This window comes from Micromys minutus (assembly GCF_963924665.1).
Source record: "Micromys minutus genome assembly, chromosome: 9".
NCBI classification, from domain to species: domain Eukaryota; kingdom Metazoa; phylum Chordata; class Mammalia; order Rodentia; family Muridae; genus Micromys; species Micromys minutus.
This window is the reverse complement of record NC_137978.1, coordinates 52,917,591-52,940,514: the sequence shown is the minus strand read 5'-3', so window position 1 is coordinate 52,940,514 and position 22,924 is coordinate 52,917,591. Positions and strand designations below refer to the sequence as shown.

The 22,924-nt window shown below is 52.2% G+C and overlaps 1 protein-coding gene across 2 annotated transcripts in view; it reads right to left on the bottom strand.

Annotated features, from left to right (window-relative positions):
• Positions 1 to 531: 531 nt before the first annotated feature.
• IFFO2 (intermediate filament family orphan 2) overlaps positions 532 to 22,924 on the bottom strand; it is a 38,067-nt gene continuing 15,674 nt past the window's right edge. Inside the window, exons 1-9 of one of the 2 annotated variants that reach the window (XM_080920950.1) lie at positions 11,139 to 11,260; positions 10,978 to 11,038; positions 9,678 to 9,773; positions 8,344 to 8,484; positions 7,150 to 7,289; positions 3,566 to 3,686; positions 3,362 to 3,454; positions 2,452 to 2,582; positions 532 to 1,485 (exon numbers count right to left, since the gene is read on the bottom strand). In XM_080920950.1, coding sequence (XP_080777076.1) covers positions 1,380 to 1,485; positions 2,452 to 2,582; positions 3,362 to 3,454; positions 3,566 to 3,686; positions 7,150 to 7,289; positions 8,344 to 8,484; positions 9,678 to 9,773; positions 10,978 to 11,013 — 864 coding nt within the window. In that variant the 5' untranslated portion in view covers positions 11,014 to 11,038; positions 11,139 to 11,260 and the 3' untranslated portion in view covers positions 532 to 1,379. Of the gene's footprint in view, positions 1,486 to 2,451; positions 2,583 to 3,361; positions 3,455 to 3,565; positions 3,687 to 7,149; positions 7,290 to 8,343; positions 8,485 to 9,677; positions 9,774 to 10,977; positions 11,039 to 11,138; positions 11,261 to 22,924 lie in introns of those variants that run through there. The other variant, XM_080920949.1, reaches the window with a different exon arrangement.

Genomic DNA, 22,924 nt, shown 5'->3' with positions numbered 1-22,924 from the left:
GCCAGCAAAATCACTACAGAGGACACAAAAGTGAGAAAATAAAAACAAAATCTGATCGTTGCTAGGCGAGTTCCCAGATGAGACTAGACGGATGCTCTGTCTTATGGTCCCCTAACTCAGGCCCGGGGGAGCCTTGGGGGATCACTGGCTCAGCGTCCAGACGCTATGAAAAGCATGTTATGAATGAGGACGGTCCTCACTTGAGGCCTCTCTCCAGCCACTACCACGGCCAGCAGCCTCACCACCTGACCTCCTCTTCCCTCACAGGGTATTTTTTTTTCCCCCAGCCAGAGGGACAACCACGGTGCCATGGAGGTGAGCGTAGGTACCAGGCCTTACCCATTCATACTTTCTCACAGAGAAATTACAACCGTGGAACCTGGCAGGTGACTGGAGAGGCGGGAAAGAACATCAAGTCATCAGGAAAATAAAAGACCACCACCCACCCCACCCCACCCCACAGAGGTCCCCAAGAAAGCCAACAGGCCAGTGGGCCGGCTTGCAGAATGCAGAGAGGCCTCACCAGCAATCTGACTGGTCTTACCCCCAAATCCACCGCTCACCCTCAGAGACTATGAGGGTCTCATGCCAAGCTTGGCCTCCCTCCCAGATCATGGAAGTCTAAGAGAGGGCCTGCCTTCCCCAATGATATAAGGCAAGCTGCTTTTAGTTTTTGTTTTTTTGTTTTTGTTTTGTTTTGTTTTGTTTTGTTTTGCATAGTTTAAACACAGTGAGGCTCTACCTTCCCCCACAGTGCCTTTCCCCCACACATCGCCACTAGATCCAAAAGAAGAAGAAGAAAAAAAAAAATTGGTCTTCCCTCCCTCCACTTCCATTCACTGCTCTCTCGGTGGGTGAGAAAGTACTGAGAACTCCTCCCCCACCCAGATCTGGAGGTAATAGTCCTCTTCCCGGGGAAGGCAGATCCTCGCAAGTCATCTTAGGACAGAGGGAGGGAGCAAAGCTCATGACCAATCAGAGGAGTAGGTGGGAGGAAGAAAACCAAAAGATACCACGCCCCCCAGGCCCCACCCTCTCCTTACAGTTTTGTATAAAAAAAACACCTGCTAGGAAGAATTCTTTGGAGCTCAAAGTGGCTCAGCTTAAGGGAGAAGGCACAGTTGCACTGCATCGACGCACAGAAGTCTGCGTTTGTGGTGTGTGGGGGGGAGGAGACAATAGAAAAATCGACAGCACCATTCCATGGGTGGGTGGTGGAGGAAGGAAGGAAGCAGCGGTCCCGCTGGGCCTCCAGAGAAGGGAGGACAGAAGTCTGTGTGTTGAGGACTGGAGCCCAAGTCGAGGAGCCCTCATGGCTCAGTGGGGAGAGGAGGCTGGGCCCCATCACCACGACCACCAGGAGCCGCGGGCCTCCGTCATCAGCTGACCATGGGCTCCACATCTGCCTCCCGCTCCAGGTCGTCCTGGATCTCATCTGTACTTCCTGAGTCACTGCTGGCCACAGAGCTGGGGGATGGTGAATTCCTGCATACGGGGGAAGAAACGGGAGGCTTTCAGAAAGCAGCCTGGGGGCCCTAAAAGCCCAGGACCAGGAGTTCCAAGCAGTCACACCTGTTAAAAACCTATCCTAAGGGTCGGGGGTGAGCAAAGCATTTGTCTAGTATGCACTAGGCTCTGGATTCCACTCTCAGCAACGACAAAGCAAGAACTAAGTGGAATCTACCCTGAGGAGCTCACGCCGTAAGATCCCTACAAAGCTACATTCTGCCCCAGTCCCTGCAGGTTTCACGAGCTCTTGGCGTTCCTTGGGACCTCTGTCCTAGCCACTGCTTACTGTAGCATGTTGGCTTCTCTTTGGGAGTGTGTATGGGGGATGGGGGGGTGTGGGTCCTCATTCTGTAACTTTCCATCATCTCTGGTCTGAGCACAAAGTGGTGCCCATTAAAAACCCCAGGTAACTGGGAAGAAGAAACCTCAGTTAAGAAAATGCCTCCATCAGACTTGCCTTCAGTCTTAATAATTGACGTCAGAGAGATCTCAGCCTACTGCGGGTGATGCCACCCCTGGACAGGTGGTCCTGGATGTTATGCAAAAGCAGGCTGAGCAAATGGACTATGATGTGGAAATGTAAGCCAAGAAAACCCTTTCCTCCCCAACTTGTTTTTGGTCACAGCAACAGAACTCTAACTCAGAGGGTCTTGCACACAGAGGGCCTTTGACAACTATCTGTTCAACCGGTCGGATTTTTGTTTGTTTGTTTGTTTGTTTGTGGTGTTGGTATTGTTTGGTTTGTTTTTTCAGAAGCTCTGTGAGATTAGGTTATATTAGTCACTAGCACATAGTAGGCATGCTTGTGCTGGGGGCTTGAAGGGGCGGACAGACGGGTGGATGGGAGGACAGAGAGAAAGTGTAGCGAAGCTGCACGGGGCAGCCCCGGGGAAAAGCCCCCACCCACCATGGAAGCCCTGGGGCGCATGCGCACAGCCGCACCTGTCTGCAGAACCTTTGATGAGCCGACGGCATGTCTCCATCTGCACGTCCAGGCCTCGCTTCATACTGCACATCTCCATATACTCATGTAGGTGTCGGTTCATGTCGCTCTTGGCTGTGGCCAGCTCCAGCTGGAAGGAGTCAATGACAAAGATCTTGAGGGGAACCTTTCACCTCAGGTTACTGCCTTCCTCTATCCCTTGCTGGCGGCGCAATCCAGGCCCTGTCTTGTGGTGTCAACCTTCCTTATTCTCTGCACACCGGCCAGTATTCTTTAGACATACTTCTGGACAAAGGGGAATGGTCCCTTTGCAACCCCAGAGAGGTCTGTCCAGCTAAGCCCCATCTGATTCCATGGACTTCCATGGACTCAGAATCTCTGGGGAACCTGCTATGGACTGGAAAAGGAAACTGTTTGTGTCTCTGGGTCTGTACTGTGACACCTGGAGGCAGGAGAGAGGACTCTTGACTTTTCTCCAACACAGGAAGAGCACTAATTCTTGTATAGCAGTGACCAAGCACACTGGTGTGAACGTTGCCTCCTGACTGGGAAACTGGGCAAGTGACCTGGCCTCTCTGGACATGATTCCTCCTTTGCATGGGTACCTGGTCCCTAAAGCAGAGGAGGAAGTAAGGATGATCTCAGCTGACTTCTGAGGGACGCCAAATAATGCTAGGCATCGGATAAGCCTATTATTCGCACTCTCCTGCCTCAGCCTCCTTAGAGGAGTTTACAGATTAGGAAACCAACACCCTAATAGAACGGGTTTGCAATCCCAGGATTCTGATTCCTAGACCTGACTTGCCCCATTTTGTAAGCCTGCATTTCCATGAGCACTTGATCATCTAGGATCTAAACTCTGCAGTCCCTGGGAGACTCCATAGCAGGCCCCTTGGCTTGAGTGCTTACCTCAATCTGGCCAATTGTCTCCTGGTATTCCTTGTCTCTTGTCTTGAAGAAGGATTCGGTCTCATGGATCAAGTTGCCCAAGTTTTCTTCTTGCTGGAGAGACAGAAGGGATAGTTTAGCTGGGGATCAGAGGCTGCAAGGGAAGGCAAGGATGAGGTATCCTGTGAAAGAAGCACCCCCAGAGAAAGCAGGTCTTGTGCTCACCTCGCCCTGCAGGTCAATGGTTGGGTTACAGTTGGTAAAATCCTCCCATAGCAGCAATGTGTCTTCATTCTCTTCCCACGTCAGACTGTCACAGTCGTCATCGAAATCAAAGGTCTCCCGCCTATGGGTGACATCAGAGGGCATGACTGAACAGAAGCCAGGCCCCTGGGGTACATACAGAGGAGAGAAAGGGGCAACTTCCCCAGTGAGTATGGAGCTCATATATAGATATAGATCTCATAAAGATGGGTGCTAGGCAAAGGGTCAATTGTCTTACCCAAAAGAGCTTTAGTCTTTCGGAATGCAGAGTGTGTATGTGCAATTAGAAGTCTAGTTTTAGATTAAGAGTGTGTGCTTATGTGCAACCTCAGAATTGAGGGGCATAAGACAGGAAGGTCAAGTTCAAGGCCAGCCTGGGCTATACAGTAAGTTCCAATCAGCTTGAGCTATGGTAGAAAACCTTGTCTCAAAAATCTTCAGAGGGCTGGGGAGATGGTTAGGCCATGGCACTTACTGTTCTTGCAGAGGCCTGGAGATCCCTTCCCAACACTGTTAACACTGGTTCCAGGGGTCCCAACACCCTCCCCTGGACTCCACAGGCACTCCACGAACATGGAGCACAGACAGATGCAGGCAAAATACTCATGCACATCAATAACATTTTTTTTTTTCTAATCTCCTCAAAGGGACTGGAAAGATGGCTCCGAGGTTAAGAGCAATGGCTGCTCTCTGGAGGTCCTGAGTTCAAATCCCAGCAAACACATGGTGTCTCACAACCATCTGTAATGGGGTCCAATACTCGAAGATAGCTACTGTGTACTTGCTTACATAAAATAAATAAATCTCAAAAAAATTAAATCTCTCTCTCTCTCTCTCTCTCTCTCTCTCTCTGTGTGTGTGTGTGTGTGTGTATGTGTGTGTCCTTTGACCAGACATGCTTCTAGTCAAAAGAAAAATACTTGCTTCAACCCCATGTTGAGCACATGCAGCCATAGTCCTGACTTCTGGAAGATGAGAGCACAGCTCAAGAGTAAACACGCCTGCCCAAAGCCACCACTGCAGAGGCAGGGCTGCAACACAGACCTGCTGGTTCCCTACAGCTTTGGAAGCCAGTTAAGACCAGCCACAAACCTGGAGAGTAGTATGTTTATTAGTTTCACTTTGCAGGTCAGCAGACTGAGACCCGGGGAAGACTGGGTGTCCTTTTAAATAAATATAATGCTAACACTGGATTTTAATTAAAAATACAAATAACTTTAGAGTCTTTCCTGTTGGCTAGAATTGGACAAGCAAAACCTGTGGGTTTGCCCAGGAATGGTTCCCAAGATGCACAGATTACTCCAACTGGGGGCCCCTTAAAAACTATTCCATCTGCTGGATGTGGTGGCACAGGCCTTTAATCCCAGAACTCAGGAGGCAGAGGCAGGTGGATCTCTTGAGAGTTCCAGGCCAGCCTGGTCTACATAGCAAGTTCTAGGCCAGCCAGGGCTACAGAGAAACCATTAATCAAAACAACAACAACAACAACAAATCACACAAAGAATTCCTGAGACTACAGGCTTGTGCCACCATGCCAGGCTCTGAGGTTTTCGTTTGGTTTGCTTTTTTTTTTTTTTTTTTTTTTTTTTTTTATGATAGGTTTATTTTTTAAATAATTATTTACTTATTTTTATTTTATGGGTATTAGTATTCTGCCTGCTTGTACCCTGTATGTAAGGGTATCCAGATCATAATCCGGAAGTGGAGTTATAGACAGTTGGGACCTGCCATGTGTGTGCTGGGAATTGAACCCAGGTCCTCTGGAAGAGCTGCCAGTGCTTTTAACAGCTGAGCCATCTCTCCAGCCCTCGAGCTCTGAGTTACATCACATCAGTGTCACTTCCATTCCGGGATTCTCCCATAGTCTGTGCCTCCCCATTCTTCATTCTTTCCTGGCTCTTTTAGAGCTCTGCTCTACTTAATTCAAAACAAACAAACACAAAAAAGCTTTCTAGAGCGCCCCCTAGAGGTAGGCCAGGCTTATTCCCTTATCCAATAGCAATTCTTGTAGTAGCCTCTAGGTAGCGCCCATGAGTCAGGAAATAAACTTAGAAGGGTTTTACTGGAGGAGGCGATTCTGAGCCTCTGGGGTCCATCCGTCAGCACATCACATAGTCCACTACTGACTGCACTTCCTCTCCAGCGTCTGAGATCTGAAGGAAAGCCCCACTAAGGGATGGCCAGCCAGAACAGACAGGAAGATGGATGGGAGCAGAACCGGAAAGAGCCCCCACCCTCACCCCGGGACTCTGGAAAGATGTTGAAAATCATCCTCTCAGCCTTGGTCTGAAGCCCAAGCTACTGATTTGGATGGAAACAAAACAGAATTCTACACGATTGTGTCATTCAAAGGCTTCAGTAAAACTGGCTTGGGGTGGGGGTGGGGTAGAAGCAACCACCAGGCTGGGCTATGGGCTTGGAAACACCAGGTGGAAACTTAAAAAAAAAAAAAAAAAAAAAAAAAAACCACCGAATCAGTTTCTAACACCAACTAGAGCAACCGGATAGGGCTAGGGGATGATCAAAGAAAAAAAATTTTTTTTAACTTAGGCAACTTTAAAGCCAGACAAATCTAATTAGACACTGAACCCTGTCAGCGCTCCGCTCCCACCACATGAGAGATCACTTCTCCATTACTCACAACTGAATGCTCTCTGCACACCCAAGAGGGCGCCCACGCCCAAGGCGCCCCCCGACTCAGCTCTCTGGATAGGTACCTTTCCTCAGTACCTCCTTTCAGACCAGATTAACGCTTCCCTGGGGACTTCATGATAACAGAGATAATTGATTTCTTCAGAGGAGCCCTTTTATTCAACAAAATGAAGGAGATTTGGGGGTGTCTGCACATCAAAGAATGATTCAGGCTCAGGAATTCCCAGCGCAACGCTGGGAAATCCTGGACCCAAGTCACATTTATTTTCAAAAGCCTAAGGATGCATCTCAGTTGAGAGTGCAGGCCTATCACATATGGGGGTGTGGTGGGGGGCTGGGTTTGATTCCCCAGCACTACATAAATCAGGCTTGGGTCCTAGTACTCAAGGGGTGGAGGCTGGAAGATCAGGAGTTCAAGGTCTTTCTAGACTACAAGCTTGAGGCTAGCCTGAGCTAAGGGAGCCGCTCTCTCAAATGAGAACCTAAGATCTGGAGAGATACTCAGGCTGAAAGATGAACCAAGGGATGAGGCGTGTCCTCGGCATGATCTGGCAAATGTCCAGCCTCGTCTCGGGTCTGTCTGAAGGGAGGTCTGAGGGGAAGAACTCCCAACTCCACCCGACTCGTCCTGAGGGCCTGTCTAAAGCCAACGATCCAGCAGACAGGAAGGTGGCTAAGGGGACTTAGCACTGAGTCACGCATGTGAGCCTGGCTCTGCCCTACTGTGTGCCCCTGAAGTGCTTCCAGTGGCCTGACCATTAGAGCCGGAACAGAGCTGAGCTTTTAGAGTCCAAGTGCCCGAGAGCATGGGACTCCCAGCCCTGCCCCTGACTTACCCAGTGTCCCTACCCCATCCCACCCTGGGGTACTGGCTGGTCATCTTGGGTACTCACAGCTGGTTAAACATGCGCTTCATTTCATCCGTAATATTCATGGAGCCGACCTCCTCGTCCGAGAACCGATTCACCTCGCCATCCTGCTCGGAGACGTCATCATCCGAAGCCACCTTCCGATCTTTCTTCTTAGGAACCACCTGGGCAAGGAAGAGACGGAGGTAACGAGGGTACTTGGCTGGGGTGAAGAGTGAGGGTAAGTCTGGGAGGGAATCACTGTCCCGAGGAGTGGACGGACTATGGCTGGGACCAGCCACCACCTCGGGGAGTTGCATAGGTCCTCTACGAAGCAGGCAGCATTAGCAGGAAGCGTGAGGTGTGCGGCATGCAGGGTGAAGAACACAGACACAGGGACCAAGTCCTGCCTAGTGACTGGGCCAGCTCACCCATCACCAGAAAAGCAGCCCCATGGTTTGGAACAAGGATAGGCCAGACGAAGGCACCATCAGCTGGGATGTCTCAAAGCCAGCCCAAAAGACCAAGAAACCCTGACAAAGGTCAAAAGAGCTGCATGCTTCCCGAACCTTCCTCTCACGTGCAGAGGCATGGAGGATTCACCAAGCTCTGCTCCCAGCAGGAAAGGCCGGTGCAAGTGAGGGCTGCGTAGCTCCCCTGACGATCAGTCCCCAGCAAGAAAGCATGAGATGGAGAAAGCCCTGGGGGAGGCCCCAACCTCCCGCATCAATGTCCAGAGTCACACACAGAAAGCAACAACACACTGCACTGCCCTGGGCTAAAGCACAAGCCAAACTGTGACCCAAGACTTCCGAGAAGGACACGCACCCTCCGTTAACAGGACCACACCCCGTCCCTCTCCAGAACTGCCCATTGGCACCCAATTTTGTCAGGGCTTCCCGTCTCATGGTCAGGACTTCCCCCACCATGGGAACGATGTGGAATCTCAGAGAAAGGGGTGCCATGAGAAGCGATGGGACCAGAGAATACATCTGGGAGGACCAGGAGGGTCACGTGCTTTCTCAGCCGGTCCTCCCAGGCCTGAGTCTTCTCAGCTACAACTACAAATCCCCAAGTCATGGTTCCCTGAGGGGGGGTGTCAGGTGACTCTCAGGATCCGGTGGGTGGGTGGGTGGGTGAGATGTGGAAGGAAAGAGGAGCTGACGGGGTGTGGTGGAGGTCAGGGCTGCTCTAAGAAGTTTGGGGCGGAGACAGGTGAGCGGGGCCGGCCCTGGTCACCTGGAAGATCTTGGACACGTCTTCCGAGTTCCGCTGCTGTGCGACATCACACAGCTTAGCTGTGATGTCGATTCGGCGGCAGATGTCCATGTCCACCTTCATAGCCTTTTCTTGGATCTTTGTGTCCAGGTCTGTCATGGGCTGCAGGAAGGACAGCAGGGTTACATGAGCGAGGGACGGAGCAAGCGTGAGGGGGGCCATCCGAGGAGTGGGGCGAACCCTAGGGCTCACGTAGGGCCTGAAGTTGGGTGGAGAGGGTGATGAGCCTTTCCTGAGGGTGGGGGTTGGTGGGCACTGCTCAGGGTGGGAAGGGACATGGGGACTTTCAGGAGGGAAAGTGTGAGGCCATGTGTGCTGTCCCCACTCAGCTGCAGGGCGCGGCGATGTTGGTTCAGTTTGAATGAAGGACAAGCAAGACCATTGTGACTGTCGGAAAACATCTTTCTGAGGCTGCGGTGCCGCTCGTTAGGCCAAGGCCGTGGGTTTAGTTCCCTAGCACTTACATGTGCCTGTGTGAGGGCACATACACACACACACACACACACACACACACACACAGACTCCCCTTGTCTTCCCATCCTTATTCCCCACTCCTCTCTACAGCATGCCTGCCTCAGCAGCATTCTCTTCCTTTTCCCTCTCCCTCCTCCTCCTCTCTCTCATCCTGTCACAGATGACAGACAGTAGGGGTCACACAGAAAGAGCAAGGGTCCCTCTGCACCCAAGTGTAGGGGAAGCCAGGTGCCCTCCATCTAGGCCCTACGACTTCTTCCAACGGCTCTCAACAGCATACCCCAGAAAGCCAGGTGCTAGGTCAAGCTGAGTCACTAAATTCAGGCTTCTTCTCCTTTCGGTGGGCTCTCCCGGCAGACCACCCACTTCCTGGTGGCGAGGAACTCAGGTCCCAGAGTCAAGGAAGCCTATGCTGCCTCTACCCACGGTTGATCACTCAGAGGAGCCCCCACATGGCTAAGAAGATGCACATAGCAGCCCTTCCCCACTTATCCAGGACACCCGACAGGAGGATGGGTCCCCTGAGCCTGAAGTCTCTGGGGTTGGCACAGCCGAGACTATTCGGTCACCTACGTCAAGCAACACAAACAGATGTCGAGGGCCCCCGAGGGCGGCAATGGGTTAAGCAGCAGGTTAAAGCAACTCTATTCAGACACAGGGAAGCAATGTCGGGAAGGCGAGGAGGCTCCTGGTCCCCGATGCGTCCCCTCATCAGAACAAACCAGCCAGCCACGACTGTAACTATAAGCCGAGCTCGAGCCTCGGAGTGGGTGAAGCGTTGCATGATGGGTAAAGGGAGACCATGATGCTACACCACTTACGTCACTCATGAGCCCTTTGAACACCACCAGCTCGGCCTTGAGCCGTTCAATCTTCTCGTTCATCTCCTCCTGGATGGCCTCGGCTTCTTGCGCCGCCTGCAGACGGACGACGGAGATACGAAAGCTTTGGAGGGACGAGAGGATGGACACCCAGGCCCAGAGCCCCGGACACTAGATGTCTAATTAAGCTAAGCAACTGTCTCCCTCAACCACTCTGTCTGCTGAGTCCTGGTGACATTTCAGGGGGTCACTTATGGCAAAGAAAAATGGGCAGGAGTATGAACTTAAGACCAGCCTTTTAAAAACATACAAGGTCAACCCCAGTCCACCAGGTGCCAATGTCTGAGCTGCCTTGGCCTGAAACTTCGCGTCTGTCAGTCTAACACCAGCATCTCAAGGTGTGTGTTAGGATGTGGGCGTGTCTGTGCAGAAAAGGCTGGGAGGGCACACGTAAAACTGATGATACACCAGAAGGCAGAACTGTGCACCATTTTGATCCTTTGTGATCTCATCGACTTTTCCAACATCTGACAGTGAATATGTTAAAAAAAAAAAACCAAAAACAAAAACAAAAAACCTTTATTGTAAAAGAGGACATTTGCCTCTTCTTAATAATTGGGGGGTTGGGGGGACTAAACTCCTCACGTAACTGAGCATGACTTTAAATTTCTTTTGCTGTTATTGTTGTTGTTTTTTGGTTGGTGAGATATGGTTTCTCTGCGTAACCCAGGCTGTCCTGGAACTTGCTCTGTAGACCAGGCTGGCCTCAAACTCAGAGATCTACCTGCCTCTGCCTCCCAAGTACTGAGATTAAAGATGTGTGCCACTCAACCTTAAACTAATGTTTTGGTCTCCTCAAGTATCTTCCTGCACATCTCAAATGTTGGGGTTACAGGTACACCCTAAACCCCGCTTACTCTGGGAATCCAGGACTTTCTTTGTGTGTGCTAAGCAAGCATTCTGCCAACTGACCTGTGCCTCTCACTTTCTTAGAAAGTGGAAAATAAATAAGACAATAAAGTAATTTTATTTATTTATTTATTTGGTTTTTCGAGACACAGTTTCTCCGTGTAACCTTGGCTGTCCTGGAACTCGCTCTGTAGAGCAGGGCCTGGAACTCACAGAGATCCACCTGCCTCTGCCTCCCGAGACCCAGACTTGCCAGGTCCCTCGCTCTTCTGCCCCACAGTGCTTGGCTGAGGCGGCAGAGAGCAACGGGCAGAGGCTGTGCTAGGCCTCTCTGCCCAGCTTTCCCCACCAGGGCCCCAGTTAGCCTGCTGGGAACCCGGTGGAATCTTACCTCCTGCAGTGTGTCCACCATGGTCTGAAGGTTCATACTTTTGGCCAGCTCTTCCTCCCATCTGCAACAGCCAAACAGAACAAATGGTCAGAGGACCTCCTGTTGCCAGTCAGCTCCCCACCCTCACCACCCACACAGGACAGAGAGATGCCCCCGAAAACCTTGTCTGCCCTTAAGGAGCTTCTCAGCCTAGAAGTAGGAGGCGCAACGTGACAGTGGACTGCGGCTAATCACGGGTCAGACGGCGGCAAATGCTACTACCTTCGAGGCACAAGCATGGTACCATGGGGGACACGTGTCTCCTCCATGCAAACTGCTGGTCCAGCTGTTGCTGCAAGGTAGGAGAACCAGAGCCAGGCTTTGGGACTCTTCTCTGTACCCCACGAAGCAAGCTTTCCATGCTAAACACTGTATTACGAAGGCTGTGTGTTCTGCAGCACACCCTACAGGCCTGTTCGGGTATTACAGTCTTACAGACGCGGGGCGCCAGAGCTCAGTGGTTAAATATCCCACGCAGACGCACAGACCTAATCCATAGGCAAGAATCGCTGCTGCACTCTTTCCTCCTATACCAGACCGGGTAGAGGACACTACCCCCCAACATTGGCTGAGACAAAGAGGAAAAGACAGGAACTAAGCACACAGGATCGGAGGTGTACCCCAACGTTAACCGCACAATTAGGGAGGGGCTGCTCCAGGAAGCTGTGCCAATCCGGGGGATACTAACAAAGGTGAGGCACCAGCGTCTCCCTATAGAGGTGTACATAGGCAACTCAGGCCTCTAGCAGTGTGAGGATGCATACCGCCATTTTCCCCATACCTCCGTAGATAAAGTGTGGCTGACAGACCCTTACCAATGTGTGGTAAGGACAGGGGCAACCAGGATACAGCCTCCAAGGTTGAGCACCCCATTAAGGTCTGCTCCCTGCCCAGAGAAGCTGACAGCCTATGCCTGCCCTCCTCCACCTCGGGACAAACAGACAGGCTTCTTTCTTCCACCGAACAAGGAAGTCTGAAGTCTAAGAAGCTGTGGGGCCAGGCTAAAAATAGGCCAGATGGGAGGACTGGATGAAGGGCTGGTTACATCATCAGCTTTTGGAAACAAGAGAAAATGGATACTGTTTGCACACATGGAGGAAAATTCCTCCTCTCCGCCACACAAGCCTTCACTGCCAGGCTCCCAGAGGACATGTGTCCACTTCCCTTTTAACAGACTGCATAGCACAGCCCATATCTGTCCTGAGCTCCAGTCTGGAACTACAGAGGACACAGAGAGATGACACCCCCACCCCACACACTCCACACACCCACCCCCAGCTCCAGCCCGATACAGAGAGGCAAACTGAGAGGCTACATTTGCTCAGGGTTACACAGTAACCAGAATTGGACCATCTTTCATTGAGGAGGGTAGGACCATTGTGAAGGGAAGGGGTGCCCTAGTAGCAGCCTAGGACATTTGGGGCTTCCTCAGGGGAGAAGGCCCAGGACACAGGTCCAGGCTGAATCATCACTCCTGGCCACACCGCTCTGGTGGAGGAGGGCAGGGCAGCCGCAAGGGACACTAAGTGTGCGGTCCTGGCTGCACCCCAGCTTCTGGGGCCAGGCCCTCTCACGCCAACCACAGAAGCAACCAAGCAAAACCTGAAGAGAGAGCAGTACACCACTGGTCCCCCAGGTCCCCCTGGAATGCAGCAAACCCTAACCTTTCCTTCGACTATCCATGTAGTCAGAGGTCAAGCTTGCCGTCAACCCAAGCACGTCTCTAGCCGGCTCTCACATACAAGACGCATTCCATCAGACACACGTCGGCTTTCGCTTGAATTACTAAGCCTCTCGAGTTTTCATCCAGAACTCCTTTGCGATGACGGAGTTGGCATTCGGAAAGATGATACAACTTTTCTAAAGTCACACAGCTGATAGTAAGGGAGCTGGGACCCCAATCTCACTCAGCCTAGATCCTGTAGGCGAATCACCCGGCCATCTTGCCCCCACAAAAGACCCAACCCGGTGAGTCTGCACGAGGCAGATAGCTCCCAGCCTGCAGAGGACACTTTGTGTTTCCACGCTATCCAGTGTCTCCCCCGCTCCCGTCCCTCTCACCCTAGACCCTGCACCTGTTCCCGTCATATTTCCCAGGCTCCACCTCAAGGATGAGTTTGCACGAGTAATTTCATGGGTCTTTTATTTCCAAAGCTGACATGGGTGCGCAGTGGGCTCTCTGTCCCGTAGGAGACGAAAAACGGACCCTGGATGTGGGCAGCAGCTGGCTGCACAGATTGAGACCACTGCCCCAGAGAGACGTCCCTCCCAGGGGTGGCAGCAGGAAAACCTGGCACAGCTGGCTTCCACATTGACAGTGCAGAAAGTCTCTGCCCTTCAGCCACTGGCTGCCTGGGTTATCAGGGGACAGGCAGGTGGTATATCTTCCCCTTGACCCAGCTCCACTGAAATCTCGGCACCAGAGATGCTGACTGAGGTGAGGTGTGGTCCAAAGCTGCCCACTGAGGGAGGCTTAGCTGGAGAGGGGACCTGCAAACTCTGGGAACAGAGCAGCAGGAGGGGACAGTCACTTTAAAGCTTTGGGGCAGGCAGGGCTTGATGGCTTTCCTGAAAGCATGTCCCTAGACTTCTGTCAGGGTGTTGCTAGACCAGGTGGCTGGGGTCACCTTCAAGAGACCACCTTCGGGGCAGAAGGGTGGTTGGTTCTACATTGTTCCGACACTCAGTCCATCCAACTTCTCTTCAGTGTGGTGTGGGGGATGCAAGAACTGGAGAGGAGGGTGTTTCCCTGTGTGAGGTGCCTTTAATCCCCCAATGACTGCTCTAGGGTGAAGATGAGGAAGTATGTTTAGCCTCCAGGCAAGGGTTAGGCTGTTCCCTCCTCCTCCTCCTCTTCCTCGTCTTCTGCCTTCTGGAACCTTCTCCCTTCTCCTAGGCCAACTCAAGTGCCATGTTTGGCTCTGCTGCATCTGCTTTAAGCTCCACAATGGTTCTCTGTCCGAACACCACAGATTTAAGGCAGACCGAGTGACTAGGATGTCTTCCCAGGTGGCCTGGACATCTTGTGCACAGCTCAGGGCTATCACCTAAGGGTTACAAGTCCATGAAGCCAGGGACAGCGATCAGCGATGAACCTCCGAGTGAGGTCACCTCTACCACCATGCCAGGGTCTGAGGGCAGCCTCACCTGGCTAAATGAAGCCAGAGAGAGAGAGAGAGAGAGAGAGGGAGGGAGGGAGGGAGGGACTGAGTGCAAAGCTGGAAGCCAGCCTTGTTATCCCCTTCTTGCTGGAAGTGGGCTATTTAATGATGGGAATGGAAATCTATTCTCTTTCCACCAAGTGGGGTGCTGGGATTGAACTCAGGCTTGGTGGCAAGCACCTCTCCCTGCTGAGCCATCTTGCTGACCCTGATTGAATGGCAGGGGATGGGCCGGATGGGTGAACGAGAAGATGAATAGGTGGATGGATGGGTGGGTAAAAAGGTGAATGGGGGGTGGATGAATGGCAAAGGGAGTGAATGGGGGTGGATGAATGGGAGAGATGAACGGGGTGGGTGTGTGTGTGTGTGTGTGTGTATGTGAATGAAATGATCCACACTCAGGCCCCTTCCTTCGGCCTAAGCTCTGCCCCGACGTCTTATCTTTGTTTCCCAGTCTGAGGATCCACAACCAAATTCCCAGAACAGCCAGGCTCTCTCTATGTCCACGTAGACTCAGGCATCCCTCCTGGGGGAGGGGCGAAAGCATATCCAGGACCGGAAGCCTGTGGAATAGAAACCTTCCCCTTCCACTACTTACAGCCTTTCAAGGCCAGGAGGGGGGCAGGGACATTAGACAATCAATGCACTGAGAGGAAATGACTCCACAAAGGAGCCCGGCCAGCCTCGAGAGCCAGGCCCCACCACCACCTCAGCGGAAGAGGCACGTGTGGGCGACAGGCAGCAGGAGGGGGAGACGGCAGCCTCATCACGGCCAGATGTGGCCTCTCAGCATTCCTGAGGAGCCGGTACTAGGACCACGTGACATGAGAAATCTCAGATGACCACGGGAAGGGGGGAAGGGTGGTTTTAAAGCCAGCCCCATCCTAGCAGCCAGTGGCTCTGCCTCCTGCATGAGCTCAAAAATGACACACAGGGGCAGGAAGAAGCCCACGAAGTCTAGCTACGGAGAAACGGAAACCCAATCTGATGCCGCTGACAGAGGGGCTGACTCACGGGTCTTTCATATCCTGTGAAGTCAGAGAAAAGCTCAGAGGCCCGAGAAGAAAGTGGGTGCAGCCCCTGCAATAATTAGAGCCCTGTAGACAGCCTAGGACCAATGGGGAGTCCGTCCTGGAGACCCCAGGCTGAGCCGACAGAAGCAGCATCAGCAGAAATGAAGACTTCCTAAAGGGGAGACACGTATCCCTCCATCCCTCCACTTGACTATCAGACCATGGAAACAATGGACCTCGAGAAATGGAATTTCCCCCCAGGAGTCTCATAATGGCGCAAGGAAAAAGGCCACAGCCAGAAAGGAACCTTGTCTCCTGGGACAGGATTCCACACAGTTTTCACCGTTGAGAGTGAAGCCAGACAGTGATAGGTCAGTGGTGGGCAGAACCACACTGTCCAAGGCTGGATAGATGCTCTAACCCATGGTTATTTAACACTTCGCCTCACTGCGAGTCCCCAAGTGTGACTGGGGTGGGGACAACTTTGTCCCTCTTCCCAATGTGACCACACTGAATACATCTTCCTTCCTCACACTATTAATTTGGCTGTTTTCATTAGCTTCTCAAGGATGGGTGGACGAACTTGGCTTCTTCAGGTCTGAGACTCCAAGTCTGGTAACATTCCAACGCCTGCTCCCACATCCCCCCCCCCCCCGCTGTGAAATCCTGGGCGAGTTCATCGACCTTTGCAGTGATTTCCTACCAACGAGGTGGATAAACATCTCCCCATTTCTGAGGACAGTTGTGGGAACTACTCTTCAAGAAGAGGAGGGCGAAGACCTCAAACCCCAGCCCCGAGACATGCAGACCATAGAATCCAGAATTTCAGCTCAGTCTGGCTCCAAGAGCAGGCCAGGCAGGCAAGGACGCTGGGCGGGAGCCTCGGGGTGCGGGAGGGGGGGGAAGGGGAAGAACAAGAATGGTCCCGCCTGGCAGCGGGCACACCCAGGCCGACTCATTCAGGTGATTGGAAAAGGGCGCAGGTGAGGCTGGGCTGGAGCCATCAACGGAAAACTTCATTCCTGGCCAAGAGTGGGCCTGGGTGGGGGTGGACAGCTTCCTCCCCCATGGTCTACCTAGGCCTTCTCTGCTCCAACCTAGTCACAAAGGGGAATTCATCCTGCTACCCTGTGGCGGGGCCAGGCATGGACGGACAGAGGGCTTCCTGCAGAGTGGAGACCCAGCCAAATGCCCTTCTGTGCTAGACAGGAGCTTCAGCAGAGACCAGCCAGGTTGGACCACACAACCCAGGGCTGGTTCTCCTGGGAGGACCCAGATGCTCACCGGCTTCCCTGCACCCTCCGAACGGGCTCGGTAACCTTGACTGAGTTCAGACCTTCATTCTACACCACCTCTGTCCTGTACTGCAGCCCCTCTGGGTTTGCAACAGGATACAGAAATAATGAGGGAACAGGGTTGGGGGAGGGGTGGGTAGGGCACCTTGACAACCCAGCACCACCATCCCATGCCTCAGGAAGCTAAAGGCTGAACCACAAACCCATGAAGCACACTTCCTCCACTGCTCCCCCCCCCCCCCCCCGTTTCTTCTACCCGGACTGTAAGCACAGGTGACAGTGAAGGTGACAGCCAGGGACCTCAAATGACCGCCAAAAGGGAGCCCTGCATGCATTCCTTTGCTCCCACCCACCTGTACCTGCCTCGGCCTTCTGGGTACCGCCCCACCTTACCACCTCTTGGGGACGCTGCCACACACACATGCCCATTAGGGCTGCCCAGCTGCACTCCGACGCTCGGAAGGAAGCACAAATTAAATGCCAACTGATTGTCTCCACGGAGGAGGTATTAATTTAATGTGAACACTTAACCCAGGCAGCCGATCCCATTACAGGCGGTAATAGCTGGAGCAGGCCAGAGCCCAGGCAGCAAGGCTGGTAATGGGGCTGGATTTTAAGGAACCCTCCACACGCACAACAGTTCTGCACCAGCACACTGCTGAGCCACCACACAGAGAAACCTATTCACAATCTGACTCATCTTGCAGGGCTCCTGGGCAGAGGGTAGGCTGGGGTGCAAGCCACAAGGGGGAAAGAGTATAGAATGAGGAGTCAGGAGAACCTTGAGCACCGTCTGTGCGTAGTCTGGGCAAGTCTCTTCTCGACTCTGGGCCCACTGGTGTACAATAGCACCATTGAGAATCCTTCTACACGGCTCCGTAGGCAGCATTACTTAGCAACTGTGAGAACCTGGTTCTCTCTCCAGCCCCACGTAAACCAGGCTGGGCGGTGCACACCTGGAATTCCAGCACTCCAGGGTGGAGGCAGGGGGATCAGTTCAAAGCAGTCTCAGACTCCGAAGGAATGCAAAGCCAATTTGGGCTATATGGGACCCTGTACCAGGTGCAGGTGGGGGAAGGGGGAGGGAAACCTCTCTAGAATAGCAACTCCCTGGCTATGCCCCTGCTGTGGGGAATACAGTCCTAGATCCTTCCCGACTTGGCTGCCAACCCTCCTCAAAGAGTGCCCCTGAACTTTCTCTGCCCAGTCGCAAGCTAGGGATATAGTGGAAGCGTACAGAGGCTCAATCCTTTGTCTCCTTCTTCTCAAACAGTTCCAACGCCACTAGCCACAGAGCCAACGACTGTGGCCATCACCTGTCCTCCAGTGACCAAGAACAAACATGACAGCCCTAGCTGGCCCTCACTCCTCTGAGCTCCCCCCACCACCTCGAGGCGGACGTTCACTAAGCCCTGGGTCTGCCTCTATCCAGCTGTGTGATCACAGGAAAATATCTTACCTCCCAGCCACAAAAGGAGGCCAACTTAGGTTAAATCTCGTCAACCACCAGAGCAAGCAGCAACCAATTTCTGCGGTCCCTAGACAAACACCTAGGACAACCACATGGTTATGTGATAAGCGCCAAAGTCTCAGAGTCAGCTGGGATGTGAGCCCTGAAGGTTAAATCAACAAGTCTATGGAGAGAGGAGGAGAGGTCCTAGAGCTTGAAAGTCCCGGACAGATCTAACCTAATGCAGCTACACCGCCTTGAGCAAGTCACCTACCCTCCATAGGTGTCCACAGTTGCGTGCAATTATGCCAGAACATACTGTATGAAGAGAGCCCAGAACAGGGCCTGGAGTGCAGACCACTCCTCACCCCCTGCCTCAGGACCCTCTCACGACACTCCAGCAACACTGGTACAGGCCAGATGGTACCCAGACTATGTGACTCCCCAAGTTCCCAGCCCCATAGTCACTGGTGATGGCCACGACAATGAGCTAGCTGTCCCTCACCTGGGCAGGGGACCAGAAGCACACAGGGATGGGCAGCAGGGGAAAAGAAGCCAGGTGCTAATGCCTTCCAGTGTTCTGCGGACAAACACCTGCATGTGCCTGCCACACCCACCACGCACTCCAAACACTAGTGGGCTCTGCCTGGTCCTTTGAGGTCTCGCCCAACCAGGGCCACCGTGGCCACGGTGAGGTTTCTGGGGTACCACTTCCAACCCCTTCCAGGACTAGGATCCTTCCAATGTCTCCTTGTCTTCCCCTTCATATGCTGCTGCTATGTCTACAAATTTCCATTCGCTACCCATGTGGTCAGACACTGAGATTCCATGAGATGGGAGAGACTTGTTTTGTCCACACAATACTTAACATGCATCGAGTCTTTTACTAACTCATGTCCTCCTCACGCCACCGAGCCAGGCATCATCGCCCCACTTTACAGGTGAGAATACTGAGGCTTGGGCCAAAGCACTGGCTAACACTGTGCCCAGGGCCATGCAACTCCTTAGCCTCAGTGATAACACTGATACGCCTGGCTCCACAAACTCCTACCCTTGTGCCCTAGCACTCTGCTCAGAAAAGGTTCAGGGCTACAGTGCCGGGGGCGAGGCCTGGGAGATACTCAGGTGTGCACACAGAGTCAAGGTCACTGACTTGAAGAAGGGCTCTTCAGCCAGGGAATGTTCTCTGCCCATGAACTCACTACTCAGGGCCCAGAACCTTCCTAAAACAATGCCCCAGTCCACTGCTATTTCTATCTAAAGTAACCAGCAGGGGACAGTGAGGGAACAGAACACACTAGCCTTCAAGGTGGACGGAAGAGGATTCAAACTTCATTATTCCAGGTCACCTGGTTCCCAAGCTAATGACTTCCTTCCTATTCCCAGGCCTCTCTGCAAAGGGATTAAGGTTCTCAGGGGCCTGGGTTAGTTCTCTCAAGAGGTTGATTAAGAATGGTGAGCCTGGCTCCTCCCCACTCCCTGGCTCCTCCCCGCTCCCCGCTCCCCCCCCCCTCCGGCTCACTAGACAATGGTTCTTCTCAATTCAGCTCCCTCCAAGACTTCCACCACAGTGTGACACAGCCTAGAGTCGTGCTGCTTGGCTTTTCATTCTCCAAAACTTCAGGCTAAACCAATCTTTTTAAGTTTCCTAGTCTCGGGTGTTTTGTTTTAGCCATGGAAAACGGACCGATACACTCTCCCTCCATCTGAATCTTTTTACTTTTGAACTATGTCAAATATAGTCATTCAGAACCACTTCAATTCTACGGAAAGAAAAAAAAAAACCTGCCCATTCCCTCCACCATTTGAAACTGTGAGAATTTTTAAAAATGACTTAGAATGGAAGGAGAAAAACAAAACAAAAAACCAGGGGAGCCAAACAGAAAATAATAACTCAACAACCCCACCCAAATCCTCCTTCCTAAAGAACAGGGGTCTGTTAACACACTGGTGGGTGCGGCACCCGCCACTTCCGGGTGCTCAGGAAGCTGAGAAAAAGCAAGATCCCCATTCCTGTCCCAGCTCCCACTCCCCCTCTGCCTTTGCATTTGAGTTTGTCTCTGTCAAGAACAGTGGTTCTCAGCCTTCCTAATGCTGCAACCCTTTAATAACACAGTTCCTCATGCTGCAAGGAACCCAACCACAAAATTATTTCGTTGATACTTTGTAATTTTGCTATTGTTATTAATTGTAATATAAGTATCTGATAAGCAACCACCATGAAAGGGTAGTTCAAGGTCCAAAGGGGCCATGATCCACAAATTGAGAACTGCTGGTCTAGAAGTTTACACACACACACACACACACACACACACACACACACACACACCTTTATCATTTCTGTTTTTTATCTAATACCAGCTCCGGACTCAGCTTATATCCCGCCTTCTCTAGAAGACTCTTCTGCCTCCTAGGTCAGGGCCAAGCTCCTCCTTATGAACACGGTTCTGAGGCACTGGGCTCATAGGATTTCTGTTACCTGCACATCTACTTAGCTCAGGCTTTAAACTCTCAGGCCTGTCTCAAGGTCTCAGCTGCAACTCAGTGTCCAACCTAGAGCCCAGCCCACAGCCATCACAGAAGTGTTCACTGGATCAATAAAGGGTCTATGAGCCATGGCCTCCGGGCCCATTCCCGAGAGGTTTGATCAAGGTTCTGAGTCCCTGTGGCCTTGGGCATGATCTGCCACCAGTTGTCCCAGTGTCCACAGCCCAGGACAGCTCTGCCACTCTACCCTGTCCACCTTGAGGCCTGGGCCTACCAGCTGTGGAAATGCTGGGCCACATCAGTCTATCAGCAGGATACAGCCTCTGTGCCTTTGCTTGGCCAAGCCCTCAGTGGCTTTCCATTCCCTGTTCCCAGTGTCAGGAGCCAGCCGCAGAGGGTCTGGGCACCACTGTCTCTGGATCCCCAGGCTCAGAAGCAGGAGGATCTGAGGGCCTGTGCCCGGCAGGGTGTGGGCTCCACCCAGATGTGTTTACAGCCTTCAGAAAAGCAGCCCTCTCGGCTATTCTGGAAAGTTAATGTGCACCTTGGGTTGCTCACTGTTTATTGCCAGTGGCTGAGTGGCAGCAGGCTGACTGAGACAGGAGCTCAGGTAATGTCCCATCAGAGCCATGTCACTGCCTCAGACCCTGAGTTTACTGTCATCTAAGTCCTGGACAAATGACGGGTCCGAAGCCAGGCAAGAACAGGTTCCCACCAGGCTTTGCATCTTGGAGTTCAGTCCCCTGCTCAAGCCTCAGTCTTCCAATCTGTAAAATGGGAGAGACCCTGCCTGGATTAAATGAGAATGGCTAAGCACACAGTGACTCTCCAGACAGGTCAGAACAAAAGCCTGGAACAGGGGATGCCAATATGTCCGAAGGGACACGCAGTGTCCGGGCTGTTCTTCAGGGGGAAGCTCAGAAGTTGGCAGGATGTGCCAGGTTAGGTGTGCTTTGGGCCATGCCACTGACAAGGGGAAAAAGACTTTAGAGGCTTCTCCAGGAGGAAGGTGGGAGACAGAGAGAACCTACCAATTACCCGTGGGTTGACACAACCACACAGGGGTTGCAGCAGGGAGTGCCTGCGCACGCCTTACGGTCATCGCTCTAATTGGCTGGGAAGAGGCAGGCTCTAGGCTGTGTTGGGACTGGTAATTAGACTGGGTTAGCCCAACAGGGGGAGGAGTTGAGTGACTGAACACCGCTCATTGGGGAGGGAGACTTGTTTCTTATTAGCGAACTTGGGTTGCCATGGTAACCTTGGCACTTGGCGTGAACCGGAGGGGAGGACAGAGGTGGGTAACAGGCACCTCTACCTCAACACACAGGGTGGCTGTCACCTCTCTCTGAGACCCAGGTGTCCTTTACATGGTCAGTTCCCTCGGGACGGAGAGGATGAATTGGAGCAAGGAGTCTCGGGGACCCTTCTGTGATGTCATGGTCCCTGGCACAGTATCTTTTTGGAGTCTCCTGTGTCTTTATTGGCATCAGGCTCCTGGGGGAACTGAGGCTCACAGGTACTTTATGAGGCAGGAACTGCTAACCTGTGCTCGCTCTAAAGACAAGAAGATGAAGGCCAAGAAGTAAAGCAACTGCCGGGGTCACAGCACTGGAGTGGACGTGAGTGGGTCTCAGGCACATGTCCTCAGCCAGCTGATTCCTGTGACAGGGCTGAGGCTGGAGCTGAACCTGGGTCTCTCTGATCCCAAGGCCCACACTAGATTTCTTGAGCCAGGTGATTTACCAGAAGGGAGAAGGATGAGGAGTGGGTGCCTCAGTTTCCCCAAGATCAGAAATGGCATCAGGTGGTTCACTAAGTAACATTTCAAATACAGAGTGCTAAGGGCCCCACTCTGGTCTGCCAGGCCTGTGTGGCTCTGTGTAGCAACCTCTACAGCTCAAAAAGTCCCCCGTGTGCTGGGTATGGCAAGCCTGCAAGGGTACCAACCCCGCTGTGCAGCACAATAGCTCCCCTTTTCCACCCAGTTTACATGTGTGTGTATGTGTGTTGTGTATGTATGTATGTGTGTATGTATGTGTGTATGTATGTATGTGTGTATGTATGTGTGTATGTATGTATGTGTGTATGTGTGTATGTATGTATGTGTGTATGTATGTGTGTATGTATGTGTGTATGTATGTATGTGTGTATGTATGTGTGTATGTATGTATGTGTGTATGTGTGTATGTATGTATGTGTGTATGTATGTGTGTATGTATGTATGTATGTATGTATGTGTGTATGTATGTGTGTATGTATGTATGTGTGTATGTATGTGTGCATGTATGTATGTATGTATGTGTGTATGTATGTGTGTATGTATGTGTGTATGTACATGTGTGTATGTATGTATATATGTATGTATGAGTATGTATTGTGAGTATGTATGTGTATGTATGTGTGAGTATGTACATGTGTGTATGTATGTGTATATGTATGTATGAGTATGTATGTGTGTGTGTGTATGTGTGTATGTCCATCTGTAGGGAATACATGCACATG